The sequence below is a fragment of the Drosophila sechellia genome, chromosome X (assembly GCF_004382195.2).
Source record: "Drosophila sechellia strain sech25 chromosome X, ASM438219v1, whole genome shotgun sequence".
NCBI classification, from domain to species: Eukaryota; Metazoa; Arthropoda; class Insecta; order Diptera; family Drosophilidae; genus Drosophila; species Drosophila sechellia.
In genome coordinates this window covers 8,756,475-8,780,225 of record NC_045954.1, presented here as the reverse complement: position 1 = coordinate 8,780,225, position 23,751 = coordinate 8,756,475, and the positions used below count along the sequence as shown (strand labels likewise).

General features: G+C 40.5%; 3 protein-coding genes across 7 annotated transcripts in view; 2 read left to right on the top strand and 1 right to left on the bottom strand.

The window, feature by feature from the left end:
* The window catches only part of LOC6619746 (eye-specific diacylglycerol kinase), a 111,349-nt gene that overhangs the window by 11,522 nt on the left and 76,076 nt on the right, over positions 1 to 23,751 (top strand). The window lies entirely within an intron of this gene.
* LOC6619742 (protein FAM136A) lies at positions 4,346 to 4,802 on the bottom strand. Its single transcript, XM_002043921.2, has one exon. The coding sequence runs from the start codon at positions 4,768 to 4,770 to the stop codon at positions 4,375 to 4,377; it is 396 nt and encodes a 131-aa protein (XP_002043957.1). The 5' UTR covers positions 4,771 to 4,802; the 3' UTR covers positions 4,346 to 4,374.
* On the top strand, positions 5,096 to 5,643 carry LOC116801992. Its single transcript, XM_032724720.1, has one exon. It carries the CDS (start codon positions 5,129 to 5,131, stop codon positions 5,543 to 5,545), a length of 417 nt encoding a protein of 138 aa, XP_032580611.1. The 5' UTR covers positions 5,096 to 5,128; the 3' UTR covers positions 5,546 to 5,643.

The window sequence follows — 23,751 nt, the reverse complement described above, 5'->3', positions numbered from 1 at the left end:
CGGATCAAAAGGAATCGCACAGGATTTCCGCTGTCATCGGGAGCATAGATGCATCCGCCAGCAGGGGCGTAGTGAAGATGGGGCATCCATAGGGGGTTCCAAGCTATCTATTGTATGCTAACATAGTTAAAAAAGTTTACAATCGATTCTAGTACCCACACTTATTTATTTCTATTTATTTATTTATTATATTAACTATTGACTACGACCATCTCTTGCAGTTTTGTTACAATACAAACGATACATTATGTTTTATGCTTATTTATATATTTACCTAAAAGGAAAGGTACTATATTAGTTGTTCACACTTCCAACGCTAGTTTCTCTACATTGAAAGTGGATTTTAAAATACGGCCAAAAATTCGGGCCGTGAAATGGGGCAATCCAAATTCAGTTGACATTTTTCCGGATTTTAGTTCTGGCTGCAGTTTTAGGATGCAATCTGTTTGAACGGATGCCGTGGAAAATGCCAACGGAATGATGGCGACGTTGATTTAATTTTCACTTTGTCCAATCGAGCGACGTTGTTGTCTTTTTCGGACATGTTGGCCTTCTAATTTACAATCGAATTGAGTGAATGCTCTCCGGCATTCGAAACACCATTCATGAATATGCTGATTTGGCTGGGCTGCAAAGATGAAATTTAATTTCATCTGCTGTGCAAGTCTCTGCTCCTTCCGCCTGTCTTCGTTGTTTGTTTGTTAATAATGTAAGCGTTTTAATATTTAATATTGCGCATACGACATGTTGTGCCAACTTTTTTTCCAGAGCTTTGGAGCTGACATTTAAATGAATTTTCAATAATTTCGCTGTCGGTTTTTTGGCAGCCGATAGAGTTGTTGTTGTTGCTGTTGCTGCTGTTAGGTTGGCAAAGCACCACCAACAAGCACTTAACGCCTAGAAAGGACCTTTACAACAGCGCTCGCATCCGCAAGGATATCACAACACCCATTCCATTTTCGGTGGCGCAACCTACTGCCGAAAATGCCATTTGTGCAAATCTAATAAACAGCGAACCGCATTAAATTTGACAGTGAGGTGTGGGATTTTCAGGGCAGAATGGATACATATATATATATATGTATTCAGGGAGAATCGTGTCTCTGGGAAAACGTGTCAATTGAGCGGCGTTTTGGGAAAGTGGGCGGGATTGCGTCCTGGTGGGCGCCACAATGGACCAGCTTTCATTACGGCATCCGCAAAGAATCCTTTGGCCAAATCTATTATAGACTAAATCACTTGATACCCTGTTTTATAAGGTATTTAAAATAAAATTATAAGTAGCTTGCAAAAGGTATTTATTGGTACTTAAACTTTAAATAACATATCAATATTTTGCGTATGGTTTTATTATTTATACATCAATGAACCAAACGCACTTTGACATTAGTGATTTTTCTTCTTTTCTGTTACAGCATTAAACCTTAAAATATGTGCCAAACTGATTTATTATCATATACTCCACGAAACTGTCGCATCTCGTGGCATAAATCAAAACTGCCCCATGTCCGTGCAACCGAAAGCTGCCAGAAGCGTTGGAAAAATAAGAAAATACTGCTTGTTTGGCGTGTTTCTTTAAAATCCGTAGCCAACTGGCGAATGTATGACACATTTCGCCTTTGGGATTTGCAGGCGAAGGACGCGTTTCGCACTCGCACTCGCTTTCCTTTTCGTTTTGCGTTTTCCCATCCGCAGTTTGCCATTTTCCGTTGGTGTGTAGTGTGTAGTTTAGACCAAATTAACATATCACACAGGCCGCAGCGTCCTTGGCTCCTCTGCACCTTCTCCGCTTGACTTGCCACTTTGAGATGCGTCCCCATGGCCTCTTAGTCAGTATTTGTCAAACAGATGGCGGCAAGCCATCAGTTCTATAAAATTGTAAATATTAATTTAAGTGCTATTTTACATGCTATTGGATACTTATTTTCAATATTTGTAGCATTTACTTTTGACTAAGAAGAACCTACTTGTGTGACCGCCACTGTGCATTCCAAATAGGCCTAGGCGATGCCCCATTGACTGCCAACCATTTGGATGGCGTTGCAGTCAAGTTCTGTGGCGCTTCGCTCTCCTTTTCGCTCGTCATGGTTCATATCGCGTTTTTGACGCTGTCTCTGAAATATTCTGAATGTCATGCGGGGACCCACAAAAGGTGAACCAATTTTCGCGAAATTGTCGGCGAAAAAAAAACAACGATGAATCTCGATTGGGCCTTTTTTGCCATGAGCAGCACCATTAAAAGTTTGAAGATCTTTAAAATATTAAGAGCTTTTGCATACATTACATGAAAATTCATCAAATTACCTAAAGATGTCCAAAGTTGATTGGCTACACATATTAAAATTTAAACTTAAATATTATGTGTATATTGTTATCAGAATTTTGGAGTACTTCGTTCGAAGAAAAGCAATTTAACTTCATGCAGCAAGTTCTCATTCTAGGAATTTAGATGTGCGAAAGTGCATTTGTAGGCTGTCTTTACATCAGATATATATAGACATATATATACTTGTATATATATATTTATATGTATCTATATGCACATATGAGCCCACGCATTCAGCCATTTCATTTCGACACAAAGCAGGACGAAGTTTGCAACTTGCAATTCCTGCAATTCCTCGGCGGCTCCTTTGTTCTAATCAATGTCCGATTGAGTGGCGATGTGTGCACTCGGAAAACCCTATAAAAAATATCAAAAAATCAATATTAATCGATTGGTCATGTTCAAATGTGCTGAAAAGTTACAAAAATAGTCTAAGAAGTCCAAGTAGTTTCCTAAAAACTCTTTAATATTTCTGAATTTTCTGAAGTTACTACTCAAGAAATAGATATAAAAAGCCAATCCGATTTGGGATTCAATGTTGCTCCTTCTAAACGCATTTTTTTTTGTGAGAAATGATTCATTGTTCTCGTTGAATGCAGGTAATAATATTTCTTGTTTTTTTGTATTATCCTCCATAGACATTTGTTTTTTTTTTTTTGTTTCCATTGAGCCGGGGAAACCCGCCTGCGTTTTCTTTCTGATTTGTTTGATTGCTGTTGCTGTTATTGTTTTTTGTTGTTGGTGGTGCAATTGCTGGTACGATACGACTGGCAGACAATAAAGAGCATTTCATTTGAATAATGCGAAAACATTGCGCTAGACGCCCGCTGCCATTGTTTAGCAGCCCATAATTTCAACCCAAAACGCCAACCGCCCGACGATGACTGCCTCCTGTGCTCTTTAAACTGCTCAACTGACATGCCGATTGCTTTTGTCTGCACACCTATATCTGTCAAACACACCTCCGTACACTCGAGTCTGATTGCCCCTTGATGGACAGGAGAGTTCAGCTCAGCTCAGCTCAGTTCAGTTCAGCTCAGTTCAGGGGGAGGCAGTGGGTATATTTGGTCATCGGCAATCGTCGATGGGTCGATACCGCTTGGACTGATGAACATGCGGGGCAACTCCACATAGAATTGCATCACAAAGCTGCTATCGGTAGTATCGATGCGTTTGATATTTGCTTGTCGATAGATATGAAATATAGATGAAATATGGCTAACTAATAAGTCCCTCATTTAAGTGACTAGATGGTCCCGTCAATTTAATAAACAGTTTACTATTTATGAAAATCGATTATTACGATAATTTTACAGTTTTCACAATTGCTTATCGATTGTATAGGCAGATGCAACGCTGACCAATTTCCTCGAAAGTATTCCAATTGGCGGTGCTTGCAGCGCACTCATTGTCGGACAGGTCGTAGATGCCTTTTTCAATCCAATTTGAAGACTTCCTTGTGTCTGCCGTTTTCTGGGGGTCCTTCCACTGCTGCATTTGTGCGCCGTTTTTGTGCCCAAACTTTGATGTGCCTCGCCTGAAAGTATGCCACATTGCCCGTGACGAGGAGATTATTGCTATTGTCGTATCAATTGGTAGCATTTACATGCGGCACATTTTTCTTTATGTTGCTGAATAAATCACAGACCATACGAAACATGTTCGTATGAATAATTTGTGGACTGTATTGCTTGTGGGCTAAACGAGGTGGTCCCCCTTCGATGGCAAGGGGTCTCGTAATTGCTTTATAAAAAGCATGTTTTTGGGTCACCAAAAATTGCAGCATAATCGATTAAAGTAGTAAACAAATCAATAAACATTTTCTCGGCCGATTGGCAACTGGTGTTAGACTACTAATTACCGTTTGGCATTAATTAAGTCGCTAGTTAGCAACTAAGTGGTGTTTGATGGCGTTTAAGGCAATCGCTGGTTCGCAGTCCATTACATTTTAAAATGAACTTTTGAATAATAAATTAAATAAACATAAAACATTTTTGTTTTAATCGAACGATTTAATTTTAAATAAATCAAAACATAAGTGTCCTCTGTTAAACACCCTTTTCCAGGGTATCTCGCATAGCCCTGAACATTTCGGGCAACAATCCCACATGGCTATCCACGCAGTTGCTGGTGCAATGTTCCAAGCCATAATCGGATCCATTGAGGCGGCACTGCTGGATGCACTTCTCCAGGCGATTCTCAAAGTCGGATACACCCTGCTGCACGAAGCAGCGGGCTCGGGTCAAACGGATCTGGCAGCGGTCCACGCATCGCTCCACCGCCTCCGCATTCGCATCCGCATCCGCACAACAGGCGGTCGCACACCTGTGCATCTCGATCTGCAACTTGCGCAGATAGTCCCGATCCAGATCCTCCATGGCGGTCAGGATTGCGTTGTCAACGCGTTCGCGCGTCTCCTCCGAACTCGGATTGTCACAATCCATCTCGAGAGTATAAAATGTATGGAAAATATAAAAGTCGGTTGTAATTCTCGTTCTAGTTTTGTGACTGCTTTATTTGAGTTACGCAAAACGCAATGCTACTTCGATTTATCATTTCTATAGTTTTTTCCATATAAATAATATATGAGCAGGAAATGGGGAACTCGCTGTGTTGAGTAAGTTAGGTCATGTTCTTGGCTTTTCTTGGGCAAATTTTTAAACTAAAGTCACGGCATTGACATAAATCAGTGTGAAGCTATCTCTAATTGAGTTTGAGTTAATTCGTTTTTGCTGATAAGTGCACTACTGAAAGTGTATATAAGTAGAAGTTGGACAACGTGCACTTGCACAGTGTTTAAAAATGCAATACTTGCATATCTTTGGGCTCTTGGTCTTTTTGGCCGCTTTTGGATCAACCCTTGAAAGTCGTGATAAGGAATTTTACGGGATATCTAAGGAGCATGTTGGGCAGCCAACGAATATTGAACATAAATGGGATTCTGTGGAATTTGTACAACACAAGATATCCTTGAAGCAGCCAAAGAGATATAACCAATTCAAACGTCAGTCCTTCACACCATTTGAAAGGCGTGTGATACGTTTACTACGTAAATTGGGCTTATTAAAAAGCGATGCTGAACGACTGTTGGATACCCTCGAAAAGGACAAGGATCTGTTACGAAGATTAAAGAAGTTACTCGACGAAGTCGACACCGAACATGAGACCAATGACTTCCTTGAAGATTTCTTCGATTTAGTTTTTTTAAAAAAAATATAAGCAGCTTTCTTTCTGTTGTTCGGAATGATATTGATAATTTTATTTTCTCCATCGATAACAATATTGCCAATTAAACCGATAACAAGCTAGTAAATGAATGCCATAAAATAGTTTATTTAAATTATTTTAGATATTGCAAACAATCTGATTGCTAATAGGTAACAATGTCATTACGATAATCGTTTGGATTATTCTAATCCCTCACTTCCTTCCACCCCCTCCCCGCCATCACCCTCCCGATAACCAACTTAAAACACCGCACAAATGATTGCCATAAATTTGATGGCAACAAACAACGACAACAACAAAGAGTAGCGCTGCCGCTCGCACTTTCTCCGCAGTTCTCGCCATTTCTCCGCTCTACTTTCTCCGCTCCTCTCTCCACTCAGTAATGTGCCAACTGTTGAGTTTCCTTCCGCTTCCGAATGCGAGCGCGAAAGAAAGAGAGAGCGGGAGCGAGAGAGGGTGTGAGACAGAGACGGGGCGAGCGGGAGTGTGTGGGCGGTTGATGGCAAAGGGTGAGGGAGTGAGAACGATACGGCCACTCGCTCGCTCGCTCGCTCTCTCTCCCTCCCTCCCTCTCGCTCTCTCGCCGGCATCGAGGGCTGCTTACAGGTGTTTATAGGACTTCGGCTTTTGCCGACCACAGCCGAAGTTGCCGGCCGAGTGCTGGCCTCTCGCTCGCTCCCTTGCGTATGCTCAATAGCGCCCTCTCGCTCCCGGTCGCTTTATATTCCTGGCAATGCGTCGCCTTCGCATCAGTTTCATTTGAACGGTCGACGAGGCGCGTTGTGCTAGGAAGAAATAACTCATTTAAATAGCAGAACAGCCCAAGCTGACCAAACATTTCAAAGCAAAATACCAAACTCTCTGGAACTCCCAAGTTCTTCAAAAACACCGACATCGCCCAAAACACCACAAAAACATCCCATACCATAAGAAAAACATAAACATACTGAAAAACTTACAATATCTAAATATAAAGTAACTATTTTTTTGATTGTGCTTCTAAGTGTTGTGCTAAAACTATATTAACTTGTACAAATATTCGAAAATATTAAAAGATATTCCAAAGTATTTACACAATAATTGAAAAATAAGCTACGATACAAACTCAAAACTAACTATAAAACTAAGATCCCGTTTTTGTGCTTTTTGAATCCTAACTGTTAACGTGTAAAAGCACGCAAAAATGTGCACGAAATTTTCACTTGACTCGAACGACTGAAAAGTGCGTTCCATTGAAATGAAAAACTGAAGCGGTAAACCGAAGCGGTAAATATGAAATGACTTATTCAAATTCATTGAACAATTTCCTTGGAAAAGTTGTTGATTAATTTCGTGATGGTGAGAGTTTATTTGTCGTGTGATTGTGAGCGTGTTTGTGTTGTGGTTTTCAGGAAACGTTTTTATATTTAGTCTTCAAATGGGGATTCCCAGATTTATTTAAAGTTTTAGCTAAAATTTGGGCAAATATTCGTAGTTTAGGAAAAGCTTCACAGAATTTTGTATGCTTCAGTTAATAGAATCTCACATGGAAATTATCGAGAATTCGTTTCTGAGATTGTTGTGTTGAATTTGATGAGTTTTTTTGGAATATCTTAAATTAGAATTGCATTTTGTAGTTTACAAAAAGTTGTAAGATTCCACTGATGTGATGCTTATATATATTATTATATATTTTGGTTTAAAGCAGGAATGTCTGTGCAACAATGAGTAATTTTGAATAAAATTCCTGCAATGTTTCGCTACGCTTTTCTTTCAGTATAAATTCAATTACCAACATTCCCATTGTCTCTGAGTGTCCCTCACTTTGAATGTCTGTGTGCCAATAAGATGATTTAATGAAAAATCGTCTGCAATTTCGGGTCGAAATTCGTTTTTTTTGTGTGATCGCACGGCAAAACAAACTCGTTACGCATACGCCGTGTGGTCTTGAATTGTATTAAACGATGCCATTCATTGAAAATTGCTGACCATAGCGAGCGGTTTACGTTTTTAGGCCACTCTGGTTGAGGATTTTGGGTTCTCTTGTCGGCGGTTAGCCTCGTTAGCCGAACTTGTTGCCACATTCGCATCCGCACTGGCATCCGCACCGACATCCGCACACGCATCCTTCGTACGTGTCCTTTTGCTAATCGCTGCGTTTAAGGAACTGCATGCTGGAGGATGTTGCAGCTCTTGTATTGGCGCGTGACCGGCTTTTCTCTGACATAAGAGCGCGAAATGGCGAAAATAACGTAATGACGAAAGGCGGCACTCTTGTGCGGTCGGCAATCTTTGATTTCCCATTTCCCCGGCAACAGGAAAATGCCAGACAACGTGGCGTATACGTGGCATTCCTGTTTGTGCTTCCGCACATTTGTTGTCCTCCGAAGTTTGTAACCAAGTAAATAGACAATTTAAATTTCAGCAAGGAAACTTTAAATTTATTTTTATAACCAATACGAAAAAATTTACATTTTAAATCACCAAAGTATAAACATGAAGACTGCGCATATTTGTAATAATAAATGTGTGTGCTTTGAAATTGTTTAAAGATTTTTTTTGCGACTGTTTGTTTCTGAAATAAAGAAATTGCTCCCCATTTGTCTTGCGTACATATAAAAATGCGATGTTTCAATTGTTGATCCATATTTTTTTTTTTTTTGTTTGCTCTTGTTTGCTTCACTTCACATAAAATATTCAATTTTCATTCCTTGTTGCTTTTTTATTCGTGAGCCAGGGGTGCTGCGCATATAAAATCCAATAAAAATACACATAAAAATTGAAAACAAAATAAAAAAAAAAAGGAAAAAAAAAAGAAAAAAAGAGAATGAAAATGGTCGAAAGATACCGCGGGCTATTTGACAGCAAAGAGTGGGGGAAACACACGTATGCATCGCATTTTGATTGCAGATTGTATATCCATTGTAAAGGTGTTTCCTTTTGCCAAAACACCGTGTTAATTAATAGAAATTGCCATTTGAACATTTTTGGGGATTTCGATATCGAATGGGAATTGCATTGCAACCCAATTACCCAACCAGTGTGGTAATTTATTCACCGTTTTAACCCCCACAAATTTCCACCATCAATCATTGTTCTGTGTGGCAGCTTAGGTGGGGGAGGTGTATTGATAACATGGCTTTGGGGGGCATTTGGCTAAATAAATATTATGATGGAAAATATCAGAACGACAGCGGTGGAATGAAGTCCTACCTGATGGCATTTTAAGTGGAAAACAATGTTGCCGCACGCATCTAGATTCCAGTCGGATCAGTTGCATTGTTATCGTATCGCCGATACGGTTTTATATGCGGATCCATGGGGATTGCTTCGAGTGCGATGCTATTAATCAAAAATTCTGAAAGCTAATCCTGCAGCTTGGCTTTTGTTTAAAAGAGTTTAAGCCATGTGAGGGGTTTAGTATAAATAAGCCAACTTCTTGACTTAAAGTTTTTATAAAGTTCAATGTGATAGTGCGAAAATTGTTTTAGCTAAGCAAACAAAAAGATGAAATTACCTTTATTGGGGTTAGTACGTACTTCCATTTTTAAGACAGCAGCTCTTTTTCAGGATGGTGTACACAAAATGTGATTAACTAGAATTTGAATACGATGCTGACAGTCCAAACATGGCAGCCACTTTATCCCTACTTTGCTTGCTTTCACATCTCAAGTTTAACCCATTGTTGGTTCTTGGTTGGTTTTCGTACTTTTTTTGTGCCTTTTTCCTTTTTTTTTTTTTTTCATTTTGCCGGAGAAGGGATAAATTGGGGGCGTGGAATCCAATGTTGAAGTGTTGGCATTGCAGGTGGAAAATCAAGGGGCTTTTCGTGTGCGTTCGGGGCAAGAGTTAAGTGATTGCTGCTTCTGTGTTTTAGCCGGCTGAGCTTTTAGCCTGTCAGGGAGCTGAGTCTCCGGCCAATTGGGGTTTTGTTTTTCGCTCTTTTGTTTATCCATCGTTGGTCTTATGCTGCTGCTGCTCCGAAGAAAACAGACAGACAGACAGACAGAGAGACAGTCGGAGAACTGACAGTTGTCGGTGGGTAAACATTCGGCCAAATAATAGTATACCGCCCCCCAGTTTTCGGCCGGGCTATTTATGTTCTTGTCAAGACGGCGGCGGCACACATGGCATATGCTCGATACGTATGCGCAACATTAAAGCCAAGTTATGAGTCTTTAACAGGCCATGGCAACAGCATTAATAGCAACAGCAGTGCCAACGGCAACAGCCAAAGGATCGAATCGAAGCGAACGGGGCCCAAAGTAACCAAGTCGCCTGAAACATAGCAACCGTCGCCCGTAATAACTAACGTAGTTTGCCTAAGCAATTTGGCACTTGTGCGCTTTATGGCGCCCACTGGTGCACCCTGCACAGTGGTACCAAACAGCCGAAAGTTCCATCAATCATATATCGTCCAACGCTTGGGGATTACAAGTGGTTTCAACTAAACGAAGTGCTCACATTCAAGGTTGCAAAGTGCATTTAGTTTGAAATCGCTTGAAATATTAAATTAACAGACTCTCGAACTTCTAAAAATGTAGCTCACATATTAAAGTTGCTAATATAAAGTAATATCAAATGTGAATGAAATGAAATCTATATCTTATTTATTTTCTTAATTTTGGAAGCTTTATCTCAGTACTCGTACATTTTTGCCTTAAATAGTTCTCTATAAATGGCGAGTACACCTTATTCACTTGCCATTCACTGTTCATCCGCTAAGCAGCTGGCGAAAAGGAGTCATCTACAACAGGGACAGGAAACCCCTCAAGCGGGTAGAGGAGGTTCTAAGGAGCTGAAGGACGAGGGCGGAGATATCCAGGCGAACCAGGACGACACGGCACATGTGCTTAACTGCCAGCATGGGGCTGACGTCTGATATATTTGCATGCAGAAGTGTTGTCACTGTAACGACTGGTGTTGTTGTATCCCCAACTGCCTGCCAATGATAAATGCAAATAGGTGCAGACATATAGGGGCTATTCGCAAAATGAAAGGACATGGGAGGGATGTGGGCGACATTACGCATACGCCATGTGTTCGATGCTGCAGCATCTCGCATCTCGCATCTAGCATCCAACAGCTTGCAGCTTGAATCTCGACTGCAATCTGCAACTGATTGAGTGAAACCACTAATCGGCGCTGCTCAAACGATTGCCAAACATTGTTGCGAGTGCAAACATTTCTTGTTGCGAACCCACTGAGCAAGTTTCCCAGTGGAAAAAGGTGCTTCATTTCCACCACGACAGCTGTCAACGCTTTTGGTTTCGGTTAGCAGACAACAAACAAAAGCCGCAAAACACCCGAACTCACTGAAATTTTGACAAACTGCAGTGGCTAAAAGCAACTGAAAGCAACTGGAAGCCGCAAGAACCAGAAAAGGGGCGGGAAAAAGTGAAATAAAATAAGGCACCACCCACTATCCCCATTTTATTGTTATTTACACTGGAGTCATTGACACGCGCCGCGTTGTTCTTTTTGTGGTTTCTGACCCAAGAAAATGTGGAAATTTGTTCGGGGAAAATGGGTTGGGAAAGTCCGAACTAATAAAGCCAACTATTCGGGGCTTTTATTTGCCCATTTGTGCGTTGTAAATGGGGGCCACTTGCAGTTCGCAGGCAACTCAACACACAAAGGGTTATTCAAATTGAAGAATAGATTTTTAATAAACTTTCGCAAAGTTTCCAGGCAAAAGAACACGATATCAGATAAATGTGGTTACTCGTTGTTAAAGATTTCAAATATTTTACTACAAAGGTGGTTGCTTGTTAAAGGTTTCATTTTAAATCACTGCATCATATAAAATTCAACTGAATTGAGCACTAAACGTCTTTAAGTTGTTTTTATTTTATTACCACCAAACGATTTTCACGCATGAAAAAGGACGTAAGTGGATGATGGATCGACCGACCACCATTGATGTGAAAGTCAGTGGGGTTGGGAGCCGAAAATGATTGGTGGAAGGTAAATGGTAGCATCTGCAGCTTCGATGGCAGACGAAACAAACGAAAATGCGAAAAGGTGTCGGGATTTTTGCATATTTTCATCAAAGCAATTTCTATGCACATGTTTCCCATGTCTTTGGCGCTTTGTCGTCGTGCTTAGGGGTCTTAATTGCATGGCCATACTCACACGTACACATCAGCACACACACACACACGCACACTCATACAAACACATACGCACACTTGACCTTTGCTTCTTTGCTTAGATGGCATGAATAATTGAAGTAGAAGTGTACAGTGGAGTTTAATCAAGAAATGTGCGCTAAAGAATGCTAAATTAATTACTGAATTTGATTTGAAGCTGAAATATAAAAATTAAAAAATAATAAATTAATAATTTTTTTTTTTTTTTTTTTTTTTGCTTTTCTTTTATTTATTGAATCTTCTTGTATAAGAACTAACAATAAGTTTAAAAATCTTAACTATAACAAGTATTTTTTGAACAGTTGTATTATTTTTCCAACTGTTCTATGATTAAGCGGCCCTAATAATTTATTCGCTGGGTTGGTAGGTCCTTTCGCCGGAGTCGGGAACGGCTGCTGAGCTGGATTAGACCTCGCGCTAGGTGGTTGGGGTGCGTGTAAAGCTTGCTATGGTATTTTTCCTTAAGTTCCGTGATTGCGTTGGTAACTGATGGGATATTTAAGTCTCTTTGGATGTTTTCACTCCGAACGTACCACGGTGCCCCAGTGATGGTTCTCAGGATCTTTGATTGTGCTCGCTGTATGATGTCAATATTGCTGTTGCTGGCATTGCCCCATAACTGTGAGCCATAGGTCCAGATAGGTTTCAATACAGAATTGTAGAGCAAGACCTTGTGGTCTAGGCTGAGCGGAGAACCAGAGTTGATGAGCCAGTGTAAGTTGTTGGCTTTGAGTTTAAGTTGGGTTTTTTTGGCTTCAATGTGCCTGCGCCATGTGAGTCTTCTGTCAAGGTGTACTCCTAGGTATGCTACCTCATCTGCTTTCGGGAGTGGTATGTTGTTCAACAAGAGCGGAGGACAGTCTTGTCTGTTTAGCGTAAACGTCACGTGCTTGCATTTTTGCTCGTTTACTTTTATTCGCCAGTCAGAGAGCCACTTCTCAATGTCGATGAGGTACAGTGCCAACTGTGCTGTGGCTTGGATAGGGGACCTTGAACGGCTAAGGATAGCTGTGTCGTCGGCAAATGTGGATACCGTTAAGCGACTATTTGTAGGGATGTCGGCTGTATATATGAGGTATAATGTTGGCCCAAGAACGCTGCCTTGGGGGACTCCAGCCTCAATTGTATGATCAGTGGAAGTGGCAGTGTTGCACCGCACTGCAAACTTTCTGTTATAGAGGTAAGACTTTAGAAGTTTGTGTGTGCTTTCGGGTAGGGATGTTTTAATTTTAAACATTAGGCCGTCGAGCCAGACTCTGTCGAATGCTTGGGATACGTCTAAAAATACTGCTGTACAGTATTCGCGATATTCAAATGCAGTTCTTATTTCCGTTGTAATACGATTCACCTGTTCAATGGTTCCATGGCTTTCGCGAAATCCAAATTGGTGGGCTGGGATTATATTGTGGTATATCAGATGTTGATTAAGTCGGATCAGCAGGCATTTTTCAAATAGTTTCGAAATACATGAGAGTAGACTTATTGGTCTGTAAGATGAAGCGACTGTGTGGTTCTTACCAGGCTTTGGAATCATTATGATAATCGACCTCTTCCATCGTTGTGGAAAGTAACCAAGTTTGGTGATGGCATTAAAGAGCTTGGTTATGTAGCGAACTGCAGAATGTGGCAGCTGGATGATCATTTCCGGTGTTATAAGGTCGCAGCCGGGGGATTTTTTCGGGCTGAGATTGTCTTTGATTATTTTAGTTACTTCTTTAGGGCGAAACACAATTGGGGTGTGTTGCTGGTGGCAGTTTACGGGATAGGACGGTAGCGCGAATGTGCTAGTAGCCTGGTTTGGCGTGAACACATTTTGTAGGTGAGCGGCAAATGTGGTGGCTCTGTCTTCATCACTACGGGCCCAGCCACCTGAGGAATTCCTTATCGGCAAAACGGTTTCAGTCGGTGGGCGAAGAGTTGAGAGGGCTCGCCACAGTGACTTTTGTTTTGTGCCTGTTGGTGTGAGTTGCTCTATGTATCGGCGCTGATCGTCGTCCTCTTCTTGTTTCAGAGCGTTGGCCAGTTTCCGTGTGGCTACTTTTAGCTTTTGTTTTGCAGTTGGGGATCTGGAGGATTGCCATTCTCTGCGTAAGCGTCGTTTTACGTGGACGAGTTGCTCGATTTGTACGTTGGTCTTTTTTGAATTAATTGTATTATTTGTTATTTTGGGCGTTGCAGTAAGAGCTGCTGCAGTAAGGATGGATTGCAATGCACACGTGCAGCTCTCTATATCAGATTCAGTATTGAGTTTTGGGTTTAGCTCAATATGTGAACTTATATATTTTTTATACCTGAGCCAGTTTGTTTTGTGGGAAGTCAGTCTGGATGGTGGTTTAACGTTTTCTGCGTGCCGGCGGAGGTGAATTAGTACAGGCGAGTGGTCAGATGACAGATCCGGCAGACATTCAGCTTTAACCAAACTGCGGGAAATATTTTTCGTAACTGCGAAGTCGATCAGGTCAGGCAGCTTATTGAGGTCTGATGGCCAGTATGTAGGACTCCCGGGGGAAACATGGTCGAGTTTATTAGTGGCTTTAATTATAGTCTTATAAAGCTGTTTTCCTTTTGGGTTCACAAGTCGCGATCCCCAGTGAGTGTGTTTAGCGTTGTAGTCGCCTGCTGCAATGAAGTGTGGCCCTAGTGCTTGGAAGAAATCCAGGAATTGATCTTCTAATACTGTGAAACGGGGGGGGCAGTATACGGCCGCTAGTGTAAGGAGAGTGTTGTCTTCCAGCTGAATGTTGATGGATGTGGCCTGAAGATGATTTTCCGCAAATTCTTTGTAAAAGTGGTGCTTCATACGGTTCCTTATGAGTATGGCGGTGCCACCGTGTGCTTTTCCGTCGGGATGATTTGTACCGTAGAAATGGTAGTCTCTTATTTGGAAATTGTATTTGCTTGTGAGATGAGTTTCCGAAAGAAGCATAACGTCGATATGCTTCTCATGTAGGAATTGAGCTAGCTCAAGTTTGCGCTGTGAGACGCCATTGGCGTTCCACGTAGCTATGCGTAAGGTAGCCATTGTTTATTTGTTTTGTTGGGCTACAAGCATTTGTATCAAAAGGTTTTGATTACGCATCATGTCTTGGATGGTGGTCTTCATGAATGTCATAAATTCCATCATGCTCTGTTGTAAGGCTTGGATCATAGCTTCAGTTTTTGTTTCCTGCTGCGCAGCTGGGCTATAGTTTTGTTGTGTGTCTAATTTTGTGTACACTTCATGTGGAGTTCGGGAATTTTGGGTTGGAGGCGTCATACCTGATTTTAAAACGTTTGCAAATGTTGTCTTGTTAGTGTTGGATGTAGGCCAGGGAGCGAAACTTGCTGCTTTCGAGAAAATTACTTCAGGATTTGTCTCTGATGGTATCAGCGTAGCTGTTCCTTGGTGTGCCCGCGCCGTGTTCATTCTTTTGTGAAGACGGGTTTTCAATTAATAATTTAATTATAAATAAAAAGAACAAAGTATGTTAATCTTAGTATTGGGGCCAACCATTACTTTTTTTTTTTTTGTATTTTCTTGGCTCTATTTGCATGCCCAGCACTGTGCGCTGCGTCCATGGTCCAGTTGCAGACCATGTGCTCGTGCTCCTGGCTTAACCCTTGTTGTCCAACGCGAGAGATCTCCTTGCATGGGCACACGACGAGACACTTGGCCACGTTGACAGCTCATAAAATTTGCATATAAACTGCTTAGCCAGATAAGACTGTTTTCTGTTCTCTGTTCTCTGCTTTCGGCTGCTTCTCGCATTCCGCTTCAACTTCTGCTTTTCCGATTTTGCTTGTCCGGCCTTGACCACCCACCCCCTTCTTCATACCCTTTTGTCAGGCCGGAACTTTGCTAATTAGTCGTAATGCAGATGCATATTGCATTGCAATTTACTTGAATTAGTTTAAGAAATTTTCCTTTCCGCTTTAACGAATGCAAGAAGCAACGAAATAAATTGTAGTTCACATAATTTGATGCGAAAAATTTGAAAGTGTTTTATTAGCTTGTTTGCAAATTGATTTAAAGTTCGAGAAGGGGTTAAAATAATATTGAATAACAGAAAAAAAACCATGAAACTTGCCGTAATTTAATTTTTAATTATTCCATAACCTTTTGCTGTGGCTTAAATAACGCAACAATTTTTTTATGCAAATAACTTTAAGGGCCAAGTTTCAGCATGAATATTCATATCGATGCAGGGGGTCGCATTTTCCGACCAAACTTATTCAATATCTTTCGTTGAACTTTTCATTCACTAGCTTTATTATGTACACAGCACTTGTTTATTTTTATTTCTTGAGCAGCAGAAGCCACTTAAATTTGCAGCCCGAGTTCGTCCAAGTTGCATTTGCAACAGCAGACACATTCAAGGATCAGTGTGGGAAAATGGATTTTTCTTCCACCCAATTCCCAAGGACACATTTCATAAATCTGACCATAAATAGGCTAAAGCTTAGTCACACTCGACCAGCATTACTCTCACTTAATGTCGTCACAAATTCGTTTCGATTCGATTCGTTTTTTTTTTTTTTTTTTTTTTTTTTTGTCATCTATCAAAGGACGCTAACTGGAGGGCAGCTGTGACTGCTGTTTACTTTTGCAGTTGTTTTACCAGCTAGCCACTATTAAGGCCGGGCTAACAGCCCTAACAGAGGGGGCGTGGCACTTGGCTTAGTGGGTGGTCGTCGCATATAAAGCGAAAAAGATTTACGAGGCATTGAACTCGTTCTTTTCCACTTTTTGCTCTCGGTTTTATTTTTCTCCTCTTATCTGTCGCAATATTATTTTTTTTTATTTGGCTGGACGTTTGCTTTTCTAATGGCAACACAGTTGATGATTTGATTTATTTTCGGCTATGAAACAACACTGTATTTTTGTTATAATATTACTAATAACAGCTATGCTTGTTAAGTACATGAAGTGATTTTTGTTCAAATCAAATTATATTTAAATTTGAGCTAATATTATGATAATCGGATATATTTTGTGGTTTTTTTTTTATTACAATTACCAATTCATAGCTAATATTTCATAGAACCACATTTTGGATCCAATAGTTTTTGATTTCAATTGAAATCGTTTATTTTTTTACCGCATAAATCTAGCCAAGCACCTTCTCCCTTGCATCCAAATTGAGCACTTTCATCTATCCCGAACCCAAATAAAATGTGTAAAAACAAATTGAAACATAAAAATAAGCAGCAAGTTGTTGGGTGGGAGAGGCATTCAATTCCCTTTTTACGACTGTTACCCGATGCCAACTTTGTTCGCCAAATAGTTCAGTTGAACTTTGGGGCATCCTTTTCGACGGAAAAAGAAAAGCGGGGGGGAAAAAAAGGGAAAATATAGAAGAGAAGGGGGAAAATGTGGGGAAAACTCGGGCTGTGGACCATTGTCAATGCCAAGGCAAAAGAAAATAATGACAAATGTGAGTTTTATTTTAATGTGTGTAACATTCGGGGGCGTCATGCTGAGCATCACGATAATGATGGTGATGATGATGATGAGCTGCGTTCATTGACCGCCGTTTTGAGTCTGGCAAAACATTGCTCATACGACATGTTGCACGACCCACAAACGAAAAAAGTATGCAAATTAATGATTATGATGAGCACTTGGCGAGCTCTCAATGAAAATTTATAGATGCCTCAATGGGCTTCAATATAACCATAGATGTTTATATGCAGATGTGGCAAACTTTTGGCCTGATTTATGTTTGTCTAATGACATTTTTGTTGCCACGCTCGAATTTTGTTGATCCCTATCTGCTCTTTGGTAAATTGAAAATGCGGCATGGAAAACTTGCAAGGCTGAAAGGTTGCAAGGTTGCAAGGTTTCTGTTGCCTGCGGCAACTTTTTCTAATTAAAAGACTCCAAGTTGACAAAGTGCATTTCTGTTGGCCACATACATACATATTTGTCTTGGTAGCAAACTTTGATTGGTTTGGTATCGACTGATATTCGAATTTAATAACTAGCAAAGGTTCGAAATGAAAATGGTTATTTGCTTACATACACTCAAAGTCACCTAGATGTTATGTGAGCAAACAGCTTAAGTCAGCTTACAATTGCATCACAAAATTTTATGTGATTTTTTGAATTTTAATTCAACATATTTTTTACTTTTAATAAGACATTTATAAGGCTTTACTTCCATTTTTTTTGGGTTTTTTTTTTATTATAAAATTAGTATTTATTTAGCATAGTTTGTAATCTATCATCTTCCCGTTGACCATTTGACCATTTGACCGTTTGAACTCTTCCATTTGGACAGTTTGTAATCGTTTTGCGGACCAGGCTATATGCACATAGTTAAATTGTTTTAATGACGCCTGGGGTCTATTAAATGCCCGAAACGCCCATGTGTGTTAAAATCGACATTAATTATCGTTTGTGGAGCAGCGGGGGGGTGGGGGGGGTAGGTTGGTTGGTAGGAAATTGCAGCGAGATTTGTGAGAACTTGTTGCCTTTAATCTTCGCACGCTCAATAAATTGGCACGAAAATCGCTCGCTTTTCTCAACTTTCGCATGTTTTTTCCCTGGCTACACGAAAAACGTACGAAAATTAAAAACCCCAAATTGCGAAAATTGCGCTTCAGTGACAAAAATCCAATTAAATATTATGCAAGGCACAAATTCTCATCTGCAATTGATTAGTAAAAGAGCAAAGTATTACAAATATGCAAAAATGACAAAGCTGGCAAAAAAAAAATAAATAAATAAAAAAAATAAATTAGGGCTTGGGGAAATAATTTAAAATTAATAAACACAACTGCAGGGCAGCATCGAATCGAATTTAAATTAAAAACCAAACACAAATATCTTTGCGAAATTGGTCGCAAAACAACGCCGCCAGGTGTTTAAAATGTGACGTGATTAGATCCGAAACAAAGATAGATAAACACGGAATGCCAAACAGTTTGTACGATGTCTATAATATGGCTATACTATAACTATACTCGTATTATGGCTCTTAAAAGATCACATTCGAGGGGAGCCAAGATGTTTATTTTTAGGCAAAACAATGCAGACAGATCGCTTCGATTGCGGCTAGATGATGAATGATGGTTGGATTGGTCGATTGTTGGATTGCTCGATTGCTGGATTGGTGGGGCAACTGCCTGCCATGACGATGGAAATGAAAATGATGAAAATGGGGGAAAATATATCGGAAAATGCGAAGGCAAACGGATTGAGGGCGGCGGCAAATGTGTGACGTCTTGTGAGCGGCATTAATTGTTATTGGATCAATAATTCGGAATAACAAAATCGCATTGCGGGAATGTTTTCATTCGGTGGGAAAAAAAGATTGCGGATTAATTGCCAAAATCAAACGAGAAAATCGAATCAGCACAATTATTTTCCACCAAAAAACATATAATTACTCTAATTAAAGGCTGCTGAAAATAACACGATTTTAAACCATTATAAACGTAGCTCTATTTTAAAACCTATTTAATATGAATAATATTCCTAAACAATTGGAAAATAAGTGAACATTTAACATTGACAAATTCGCGTTAAAACGATTCTCAATTAATAACAGCTAATGCATAAATTTGGCCATAATAAAAAATGATAAATTATATAGCATTGCGGAATTTGCTTTCGTTTGGCAAAATAATTGCCAAATCGCGCAAGCAAAAATATTTCACCCAAAGATGTATTGTAATTGCTGGCTGTGTAGAATAATATTTATAATTTATTCCTTCGCCTGCCTCTTTGATTTGTCAATATTTATCGAACATTTTCCATTTCCATCTCGCCACATTCGAATATTGCATTTGCTTCCGAAAATTCCAATGGCTTGAGGTAAATGAAAAAGCCAATCGCTATTATCAGCAAAAATGGGCAAACAATCTAAATCTAAATCTGGTCCAATTAGCTGGCAATCTCTGGGATTGTTTATTATTATTTAAAGTGTCGTCGTGTCGCATTGTTGATTGTTCAAACAGAGTACAACTTGCCATTCGGCAAATAGAATTAAGAGACAAGACAGGGCTTACTGTACTGTGCACAGTGATCCCAAGTTTCCCAGACTCATTGTTGCCACAAATTGCTACCCTTGTTCTTGTACTTGTTATTGTTATTGTTTTTGTTTTTCCGTCTGCTGCCAGCGAGGGGGGGGGGGGGGGCGGAGCGGGGGAAAAGTGCGGGGAAAGTATGGCGATGGAAAAGGCATTGAAAGCCACGAGCTTACTTGTTAATCACAACATCCAAAGCCAAACAGACAAAGTGCAATAACTGCAAATGGTTGGAGATGGCCAGAAATGCGACACTTGAAACAAAAATTAATAGAATATATTATAAAAGATATTTTGGAATGAAATGCAACACTGCAACAGGCTTTGAATATATCCTACTTAAATTGATTTTGCTAAAATGTATCTATGTATCTCACAGTGCAATTTCTTCACTTTGATCTGCTGTTTTTCTTGAAGTTTCTCCTTTTGAATTGATTGCTGGGCCCACGAGGGGGGTTGGCACAACAATGCTTGTTACAAATATTTGCATCATCAATTTTGCTGCGTCGTCAATAAACAGAAAAGCGAGAAAGTTGCCAGCAAAAGCAGTGGAGGCGGACCATTGGTGGGGGCGTGGCCGAGACGGCGTTGACGACGATTCTAAAAATAACAAAGTGCAGCACTTGAGCCGCAAATATGACAGCCTGGATAACAGCGGCGACAGCCGCCACGGTGGCAAGGATAAGCATAAGGATAAGGATAACGCCAAGACCAACAATAGTACATATAGTGTGGTAGTAGCACAGTTTGTACGGCGAATATGCCGACGAATCCGGCGCGGTGGAAGGAAAATGGCGTTAAGTTGACGCTGACGAATGCGACATCGCCATCGCCAAAAGTGAACCGCAAATACTTCAGAATGCATTAGGGTTGCCACGCGCTCTAATGGTGGAATTCACAAGGCTTTCAGTCGCTTGCGCTTAGCTGTCCCTCGGTGGATTTCAGTCAGTCTCGCAGGGTTGTCATGTTTTAGAGTAAAGCATTTGATAGTTTTATGGTTGATGGCTTAAGCGTTACTTAAAGTTGTTATCATTAGGATAAATCAAATAAATGGCGACAGAATAGAGCATATTAAGGGTTGCCACGTCGGCTTAGGATGCAATTTAAATAATTTCTGCACACTTTGCGAACAAACTTTTTCGACAAGAACTTGTCGTATTTCTGTCACACAGTTAAACTGCAAAATTCCTATAAATAAACGCCTTTACCCGGATCCCATTTGAGTTTCCAACTTTTCCGCGTGACTATCTAATTATCCTTGCGTCGCTTAGCACCCACACAGCTCTCAGCTCTCAGCGCTCAGCTCTCCGATTTATCTTTGGCGGCAAAAATGTCAACTTGAGCAAATTATTCGCCTGCTGCGAATGCTGCGATTTGCACCGCCAGCCTTGGCCAGATCTTCGTGGTCAGCGTTTAGTGAAAATGAGGGTAGATGGCAAAATGCAGCGACCATTTTCCTGTGTCATTAAAAACTTGCTGACTTGATGCCGAACGTTGCCTTGGCGCGCGACTAATTAAAAGCTTGCGGTTTGAGTGCGTTTCGTGTGCGTTTTTTAACGCCCTCCCCGCCGCCACAACTGTTTGTTGTTGTTGATAGAGTGTAATGTTCGGTGTGTTAATTACATTGAAAATATATAGAATGTAAACAAATTGCAGTCATTCCGCCCTTCGGTGCCCTGTATGCCCAAGCAAAGTGCCCTTACCGCCGGCTGTAAATATCAAATTAAAATGACATTACTTGAGGTCATGTAGCGGATGGAGTTGGTTGGCGTTAATTAATTTTTAATGAATATATATTGAAAATGCATTGAAAGCTATCGCACTCTCGCCACACAGCTTTCGCGCTGGCCTTATGCTATGTTAATTATTTCTTTTTTTCTTTTTTTGCACTTCTTTTTTATAGTTAGCTGGCTTTTGCGTTCTTTAAAAGCCCGCCATTTCCGTCCTGCCTCGTGGCCTAAAAGTAGGCAACACTCTGAGTGCCAACGCTTTCGAGTGTGTTGCACTTGAGGACCAAAAGACGGCACACGGGAAGCGAGTGAGCGAGGGGGGGAAAAGTGCGGAAAAGTGGGGAAAAGTGCGGAAAAGTGTTGCAGCGTTTTTTGTTTGTCAAGCGATACCCTTCAAAAGAGGATCTTATGGTGGGAGAAGAAAAGCATTGCACATGCTGGAAAATTCATTTCAAAAATCGAGGAGTGAACTTCCTGCTTACCACTGCTATATTTTGTTATTTTTTTTTGATTTTTTAATTTGGAAAAATCCCTGCTAAAGGGTATTTGAGGTGGTGCCTTTGCCTTGGATTTTCCTTTGCCCCTTTGGCTGCTGTTGTTCCCTCGATTCATATGCGTTGTTGCTACCACTCTGTTTGCACTGTTCTTGGCATTGTTTTCCTTTGGCCGGATTGTTGTTGCCGCTACCGAAGCCATCCATAGCTGCTATAGCTGCTATAGCTATGGCCATATAGCTGATGCCTGGCATTGTGGGTCGGCTCAGTGCCTGAGCTCCCTGGGTCTCAGCTGAGAGTAGCTTGGCATTGCGTGGCAGCCAGCCAGCATTTGCAAGTCAAATGAAATTATTTATTTTGCATACAGGATTGTGGGGCGAGGGGCGGAATTGGAGTGAATAAAAATAAAAGGAAGAATATAATGTTATACAACATGCATTTATTATAAAGATTTAAGCAATATTCCGGCTACTTTGGAGAGTGCGTCTGCCGAAGGGGGATGAGATTTCAATTTCAGATGGAAATTCTTGGCTAATTAGTGAGCATCGGCGCACAGAGAGCTTTTCCTGCACATTTGCCTGCATTTGGAATGGGTGTGTGTGTGCTTGTGTGTGTGTGTGCCTTGGCATTTCCGTTAGAAACTTTCCATTTCCGTTTGCAGAGATTTTTTAATTTTCCTGTTCATTTAATTGCACAAGAAGCAAAAGATATGCCAAAACGAAGAGGGTTTGTAGTTAGTAAGAGAAATTATGGTTCAACTTAATGATTTGCCAGTGAATTTGTGCCAAGTAACTGGCTCATTTCTTTACCAAAAGTTCAGTACTGTACGTTCTCATAAATTCAAGAACAAATCTCTGCTCACCGACAGCTTTTGGCCATCAAGAACCGATTACTTTCCGGGAACCGCTTGCAAAAGCGTTAACCGAAAACAAAATCCGTTCACAAACACAAAAACACACGCACACACTCATCTACACCTTTTTACATAAATACTCACTCACACTCAGGCATAAAGAGAGAGAGAGAGAGGGGTAGAAATCCCTTCAGCCTGAGAAGTATGCAACATTTGGGTTTTATTTTTCATTATTTCTCTGCTGTCCGCCATGTTGCTTATTTAATAATTCACACAGCTGTCTCCGGAAAAAGGGATGCGTGCACTGAGAAAAAGTGAGTCATAATTAGCTGGAAATAGACGAAAATAGTAGATAAATAGGAGAAATCCGCACAAAATAACAACACAAAGTTAATTTAATAGACAGCACTTACGTTTCATTTAAGATTACAGAAATTATTTACTTTCAAAGCAGTTCCATTTTAGTTTTCTTAAGCTTGAGCTTAGTTTTCCGGTGCACCAGTGTTGGGTAGTAACGCTTATGTGTGTTTATGCTTGATTATAACATTTATGGCGATTACTCATACGCCCCGTGTGCCACAAGCCACTGACAATGATGATGGGGCGACACTCGAGTCAAAAACGTTGCTAATTAAGTGTTAAATCATGCCGAAAATATGCCCATTCAGCTGCCAACTCATGTGTGTAGTTGTATATTCTTTTCTTTTTTTTACTAGGGTGTACTTTATATGTCATATAGTGGGTATAAGCTGTAAGTGCGTTCCATCCGCTTTGACAGCCACGCCCCAAAGAGCACGCACTCGTTGTGCACAAATGAACGCAAATTCACAGACACATGCCTTCGTTTTTGCCGGAAATTCGCCAGCTCATGTCCTTCACCTTTCCAGAAAAACGCTCAAAAAAAAAAAAGGGGTAAGGATGCGCGAATCCTCGAGTGATTTGTGCGTGGGTCCCGCTCAGTTCATAAATCATTTCTAAT

What these genes read in the sequence shown, in the direction of transcription:
- LOC6619742 (XM_002043921.2), bottom strand. Translation starts at nt 4,770, where the DNA reads ATGGATTGTGACAATCCGAGTTCGGAGGAGACGCGCGAACGCGTTGAC.
- LOC116801992 (XM_032724720.1), top strand. Translation starts at nt 5,129, where the DNA reads ATGCAATACTTGCATATCTTTGGGCTCTTGGTCTTTTTGGCCGCTTTT.